We start from the raw sequence: 7,697 nt of genomic DNA on the forward strand, positions 1-7,697 counted from the left end.
TTTTTGTGAAAACATTAGCAGTATATAGCTGGCCATCAAGAACCTAGTTTCTCATTCTTGCACGAAGCATATAGAGGTCCACTGCCATTTTGTTGGAGAGAAGGTTTTGGTAGGAGACGTTGACCTTGTTTATGTCAGTACACAAGATCAGGTCTCTGACATCTACACCAAAGCATTGGGTACAGAGAAGCATTGGGTACAGAGAAGCTCCACAGATTCAGGGCTTTTCTTGGTATACATGAGATGGAGTTGATCTCAAGGGGGAGTGTTGAGATATCGAGCTCATCTAGTGAGCAAGTGGACACTAATGACCCGCCTGGTGGATAGGCCCCACACTTACACCGCTGGTATGGTTAGTGAGATCGTGGTATGCGGCTAGTGGGAGGACAGCTGTGTGATAGCCATTCTAGAGACTGCTCGCATAGTTATAGCGCTAGCTCATTTAGTTGGGTTCACACTATAGAGAACCCTAGTATGTATTTGGTTGAGTACCTTTTCATATTGTGTGTACTCTTATCTTTGTATATGGTGTGTTGAGTGTTGTGTGAAGAAGAAGAAGATTTTTAGCCTCTCACCATGTGTGTTCTCTTTTAGAGTTTTGTGAGTATGTGTGTGCTTACAAAACCTCAAGCTCTCTTCTCCCCTACATCTTTTCAGTCCAGGGGGTAGCATCCCCCTGATAGCACGGGGTCTGGGGGCAATACCCCCGGTGGCGGTGTTCCACGAGAACACTCACGGGAACACGGATTATGGAAGGAGGCCGGAAGAAACTAATGTGAGAGAGTGGGATTGTAGCCATGGGAACATAAAGACGCACATAATTTTTCCATATTTTTGTGCCGAAGTGCAATGTAAATCGTTTTAGGCCAATGTGGGTTCTAAATGAGAGTTCTATTAATGGTAGGAGTGTAATGTTTTCTTGAATCTTTCTTTTGAATTTCTTCTCTTATGTGTTTGGCCACTGCAGGTGCAGAGGGGTGGATACATGACTTTTTCTTCGGTCCGCCTAAAAAGTGTTCTCTTAGTCGAGGCGCCCCACCTGATTTTACTGCGTGGCATAGCTTACACTCCCAATCTATGAATCGATCACCAACATTAATTGCATATTGCCACTCTATCCCAGGTGCCTTTTTTTTCCTACTATTTGAAATTTGGACTCTATTGGAGGTATCACTGAATCTAACATTGTTCTCCATCTCATATAACCTATTCAACCAAGCATATAACAATGAATACACAAATGAAAAAACAACAAAGTCACTCACGTATTACAAAACATACATTAGCAGACAAACTACTTCGAAACTATCTTGACAAACACAAAAGATTATCACATAACACAAAACTACTTCGAAACTATCTTGCAAGGTCTGACTACAAAACTACTTCGAAACTATCATGCACATTGCACCCCCAATGAAGGATGCCTTTTGTACCCAATTAAGGATACTTTACACAATCAAAGATCTATGCTTGCCCAATACTCTAGTATAGGACAATAGACCTTCTCTAACATTCACAAAGAAAATCAAAGATCTATGCTTGCCCAATACTCTAGTATAGGACAATAGACCCTTGTCTACTCTAAACTATATCAAGTATCAAGAACCAATACAAGCCCCTAAGCAGGACTCTTGGCTCCATCAAACCATTCATAAAGCAGAATGAGATAGATTACCTACATAGCTCAAATGCAAAGCTAAATGAGGTAGATTACCTACGTAGCTCAAATGCAAAGCTGAATGACTCCAACTTTGTCCCTAAAACTCCGCAAGTATTAGCTACGAACCACACCCTGCCCCCAATTCAAAGAACTAAGGACGAGTGGCTCAATAGCCTTAGGAGTGCCTACAAGGAAAGACGACAGCCCCTAAGATAAGGACGTTCTTCCCAAGAGGATACTTCTAGCAACTCGAGAGCTCTACAAGTACTTTGAGGAGAGATATCACGCCCCAAAACAAGGACTATCTCCCCAAAAGTTGCATGATGGGTGTCGGGTAATGTTTATAAACATGGCAGAAGCCCGTCGGGCTTCTTTTGTTATCCCGACGGGCCCATCGGAAAACAAAAAAGCCCAGCGGGATTACGGGACTAGTAGGTTCTGGCAGGTCATTGCTCAGGTCATGTGAATATACAATGTGATCACAAGTTTTAATATGTTAACAACAAGTTTAGTTAAGGTGATCACGAAATTGTGAAGACGTTAATGAAATCCCTGGTTAGATGTATATTTATGCCAAGTTTGTTGCTTTATTCAAAGAAAAATAAGTGTTTTAGGAGCTCCAACATGGATATATATGGCAAGCATGGTGTGTTCATTATAATAATAAGGTTAGCAAGTTGAGGATTATAAAGCTTATCCTTACTCACCTTCGAAGACGAGCCTTTGTTTTTATGCATGCAAGAATACTCGTGCCCATCAAGAAGGAGTCAGCCCATTAGTCACTATTAAAGGTCTTAACACTCCCAAACAAAAAAAAAACTTAGCCACCCATGCTAATAAATATACCACAAGGGTACTACTGCACGGGATACCATTTACATAATCCTGTATCGTAAGTACTTAGCTTAGATGCGGAGTCACACTAGAACAACTCGGAAAACACGATTTTTGAGGCGACCACCTTCACAATTATTATTATTAGGATGTGATGATCACAATTATTATTATCGATAGAGGAGCTGTTGTATGATATTTGGGCGAGCTAGACGGAAGCGGCGGTGGTGGGCATTTTAATGTCGATAGAGGAGTTGTTGCTGCGCCTGAGCCAGAAGGGGAGTGTATTCGAGCTGTCAGATAGTTTGAAGTATGTAGTTCCATCCTCCACATATGGGCTCAAGCCAAGGGAAGTCCTGAAGTTGAGGATGTTGTATGCTTCACAGCGTGCACCCGCAATCGCAGGGCAAGGTAGCGGCACTAGCGGCACGTTCTCAGCTGTAGAAAACTGGAAGAGACTGCCTCCTAGTTCAAGCTCCACCAAGAACCATTCGCCTTCGCCTTCTTGTCTCCAGCCCAAAGCTCTCTGGGTTTCCACATTCGTGATTATGACGTCGTCGGACTGCGCTACCCAAAGCCGTATTTCTCTACTAAGGTGGCTGAACGTATACCTAGCCCCTACATCCGCCAAGCGCACATAGTAGGTTGAATTGCTCTCGTCCCACTCCGGCGCCAGGCTTCCTCCTGAAATCGCCGTTAATTCATACACCTCTTGACCATAATACTGTGCTGGGCTCCAGCAAAGTGACCAGTATGGGTACACCAGTTCGCCTTGCGGAGGACAGTGAATAGCATCAGCCCCGACCGACATCAACACCGCCGCTGCCGGTACCACCACCACCACCACAATATTGCTGCACTCAACCAAAAGCCGATGCTTATATAGTAGCTCCATGTCTTGATTAATAAATGTACGAAATAATTACAACAGGCACTTATTTGACGCAAACCAAATGACCAGGTAATTGGGGGAGAGAGAGAGAGAGAGGGGGGAGGGAGGGAAGGAGGCGCGGGGGGATTCAATGACGTTCTTGCTCATACGACCCGAGAGAGAGAGAAAATATGCACAGTCTCCTTTTTCTTCTACATATAGATTAACCACCAATTACCAAATGTTTTTCTAAAAAGTTACATTTTTTAAAATTTAAACTAAAGAAGATAAGATAAAGAACAACCTTGGCTGAAAACTTACAGAAAAAAGTGTACAATCATGAAATTGATTTTGGCGTGCTCACGAGCTCAAATTTCAACTTGTGCAATTGAAAAGTGAGGCCCTCCACGTCCTTTTAAAGCCCTCTCTCTCTCTCTCTATTTTTGGATTATTTATATATTTTCTAAAATTTAATAATAAAAATCCAAAGTAAAGTTTAGATAAACTCTAGCCAAGGCTCCATAGCCTCATTTAGAAGGTGCAATATTTCAAAAAAATCTAAAGTAAAGTTTAGATAAACTCTAGCCAAGGCTCCATAGCCTCATTTAGAAGGTGCAATCTTTCAAAAAAAAAAAGTAAAGTTTAGATAAACTCTAGCCAAGGCTCAATAGCCTCATTTAGAAGGTGCAATCTTTCATTTTTGTGGGGTGAGAGAGTGATAACATGGAGCTCATGAGCAGTCCTAGCAAGTACTCCCTTTTTTGTCCATATCCTTCACAAACTTCCACTTTTGGCATGTATATTGAAGCGATCAATTGGACTCCCTCCTCCAATAGACTTCAAACTCAAAAATCCTCATGTACATTGAGCATCGACCCCAGCAACAAAAAGCAACGACCTTCAAGAGGTGCAAGAAAGGCAAGGATGCTTTCAAGGATTTCCATATGTGATGCAAGTAGATCATTTTGTTGTAACAAAAACTGTTTGAGGTCACTAGGATTTCAAAAAATCCATCAAGAACGGTAGCATTTCTTTGGGTTGAAAAGAGCACAACAAAATTTCTTCTTGAGGACTTTAATGAGAGCCTCCTCCTCCTCAGCAACCAAGTACTTTATTGGTGATATGGTGGTGTGTAGAGCAAACTTCGTGAAAGTGTTTTCCCTTGGAAACTTAAGAATGCGAAAAATAATCTCAAGCAAAGGACTTGAGGAGTTTCAAGTAGCATTTAGTTCACAAGAAACACCACAACTTTCATTGTTGAGGCAATGGCTTGAAAGCTTTGTGTTGCTCAATGGGGAAGTCCTTCCAAATTCTAAATTCACTCTTTTGCTTGATCGTTTCACAAAGAAAGAAGTCTACAATATTTATGTATATTCTTTCAAGGAGAGTATCAAAGAGGTTCTCTCCCTGCCCTCATTCTTGAGATTCTGGAGGCAATATTTCTCTCATATGAAAATTCCTAAGAAGAGTAGGATGGGTGTTGTCAGATTTGTGCAGAGTTGAAAGCAAAAAGAGACATCGCAAAGACCAAAATGAAGACAAGGGTGAGTACATTAAGTTGTTCAAAGAAATTTTTATTATGTGTTTAAGCTACATACTTGAAATTCTAAAATTTTTCTTATCTTTTGTGCATTTTTCTCATACATTGCAGAGCCAATTTTGAAGGCTTTAAAGATTCATAGAGAACAACAAAGCATAGAAAGACAAAAGTTGCACACGAAACATTTCTTAGAGAAGAAATAGAAGTACTTGGGCTTGGTCATTGATGGTATGGATTAAAAAAAACCATGCTACCTCACTTTGTGCACACTCCAAGGAACGTGAAGGAAGAAAACTTCATCCAGCTGCATGTTGCTGGAGCATTGGTGTGTTCAACGGTGTCTTGTCATCAAGAGTGTTCATCAATTTTCCTAACATTCATAATGATCCGAATTTGACAGTCACAATACTTCAAAGATCATTGGTGGTGGCTGGCCTGGTCAGTTACCACCTATTCTCTACTTGGAACTTGACAACACAAGTAGGGAGAAAAAAAATCAAGTTCTACTTGCATACTTGAACATGTTAGTACACAAAAGAATTTTCAAGAAGATTAAACTTGGGTTCTTGTTGGTGGGACACACACATGATCAGATTGATCAGGTGTTCAATAGATTCTATGTCAGCCTTGCAAAGAAGAGTGCATTTGATCTTCTGCAGATTTGCAGTGTGCTCCAATGCCTAGCATTGAAGTAATTGACAAGACATATGATTTCAGATCAGCATCAGTTTAAAATAGAGAAAAAGGCAGAAAAGACACTCCTGTGGAGCAAAAAGTATTACAACTCTGAAACATGGCTCCCTAAATAGGGGACTCAAGTTCTTATTATCCATTCTAGCATGTGGAATAGGTCAAGCTAAGCACATGTTGCTCTCTTCCACAAATGAGCTAGCAAGGTCTCAAGAAGATAATTGTTCAATTGATTTTCTACAATGCTTGAATGAAATAAGGGAGATAGTGTGGGGTGCACATGTATATTTTCCAGCAAGTCAGCTACAATGGTGGGAAAGTTTTTTTTGCAAAGAAGGAAAGACTCATTGAGAGTTTAAAAATGATGCAATTCAGCTCAATGTACCATTTGTGTGGCGGGAAAGTGAACTTTATAACACAAGCAACATGGTTGGTAGTGTTGCAATCAATGAAATGCCAGTTGGAGAAGAGTTATTAGAAATGGTCCATGGAGAAACGAGGAAAATGTATGTTGGCCCTAGAAAATCAACCAAGCATCATCTGTAAGAGAAAGAAATGTGGAAGGGTAATGTAAATGAGCTAAATGAGGGCATAGTTATTGCAGTTCTTACTACTGACGATGAGAACAATCATCCATTTTGGTTGGCCAAAGTCACCAAATGTATCCATGAGGGCAATTTTGTTACTTCTGTGGAAGTACAATGGTATATAACTCTTTCAACCGATGCGCTCAAGGGAACGTGTGATCCAGAGATGATTAAACAAAGCAAAAAAGGAAAGAAAAGTGGAATTCATCGACATGTGGACATGCTTAATTTACAAGATGTAGAAATTATTGTGTATGGATTTGAGTTAAAAAAGTATGGACACTTGCGTTAGAGAACAATCGATATTTTAAAGCAAAAGGTCCAAGGACTCTCCTAGTGGGATAAAAGAGTTTTGTCTCCTTTGTAATTTTTCATGTTTTCCAAATTGAAGAAGATAATTCTTTTTCCAATTCATAATATTGGACTTTTTGGGTTCTAGATCAAAATGTAAGTAATGTTTTATGCATTCTTTTTTCACAAAAGGAGTGGTTTTTTTAAATGTGTGTATTTTGTCTCCATAATTTTAAAAAGGTACATTTTTGGGTTTTTTTTCCAAAAACAAAGTTGAGTTGTCATTTGCATGATTTTGTTGTCGTTTTTTATGATTCGCTGTTTAAATACGTTAGTCTCAAATCCTCGTAAACAATCTTATTCTTGTAAATATTTGAATTGAGAAATAAAATGATTTCAAGGTTTTACTTTTATATCATGAGAGTAGTCTAAAGTATAAGTCTTGTGATCCTAAATTTAGTCTTGCAATGATGGCCAATATGGTCAATCTTCTCCCCTCAATGTGCTATACACAAACACCCAGGAGAAGAAGCTCCTACTCAAACAGATGCAACCTTCCTCCTTTAAAGGAGAAAGTTCAAAAATTGAGAAGGATTCTAAAGTATGGATTGAAGTAATGGATGATTACTTCCTGGCTTTTGCCAATACTAGAACTGCGAATGAATCCATGCTTGCTTGGTTTTGCCTCACTACTAGGAATGCTAAGCTTTGGTGGAAGTAATAGTGCGATAAGGAAGTCACCGAATACTCCCAAACTTGGGATGACATCAAACAAGTTGTGAAGGGGCGGTATCTTCCCCCATCTCATGAGTCTATAAAGATGAATGAGTTCTTTAGCCTCAAGTAGCTCAACTTGACTCTGGAGGAGTACTACTCTAAGTTCATCACTCTCTCAAAGTATACCCCACCCATGACTACCTCCCAACAGGTGGCCCAATTCAACCAAGGCTTGAATGAACCTTTGGATTCCCACCTCAAAGCAATGAGGCCAAGTACACTGCAAGATCTCATACGAGAAAAAACACTTGTGAAGGAGCTATAGTTTGACAAAGCTAGGCCTACGAAGAGATCTCACTTTGAATGAAACCCTAAGGACTAGTCTTACAAGAAGCTCTCCCAACTACAACCGAGGTCGGCCAACCAACCTCTCTGTTCTCTGCACGTATAGTTCTTCTACTAGAGAGGCCCTTGCGTGCTTCCATTGCAATGAGCCCAGACACT

At 40.2% G+C, this 7,697-nt stretch overlaps 1 protein-coding gene across 1 annotated transcript; it reads right to left on the reverse strand.

Moving 5' to 3' along the window:
* Positions 1 to 2,623: 2,623 nt before the first annotated feature.
* On the reverse strand, positions 2,624 to 3,498 carry LOC147609364 (uncharacterized). The gene has a single exon (XM_086787762.1). It carries the CDS (start codon positions 3,390 to 3,392, stop codon positions 2,706 to 2,708), a length of 687 nt encoding a protein of 228 aa, XP_086643888.1. The 5' UTR covers positions 3,393 to 3,498; the 3' UTR covers positions 2,624 to 2,705.
* Positions 3,499 to 7,697: the final 4,199 nt, after the last annotated feature.

The sequence above is a fragment of the Cibotium barometz genome, chromosome 51, assembly GCF_041138505.1.
Source record: "Cibotium barometz isolate CiBa-2024 chromosome 51, ASM4113850v1, whole genome shotgun sequence".
Taxonomy (NCBI): domain Eukaryota; kingdom Viridiplantae; phylum Streptophyta; class Polypodiopsida; order Cyatheales; family Cibotiaceae; genus Cibotium; species Cibotium barometz.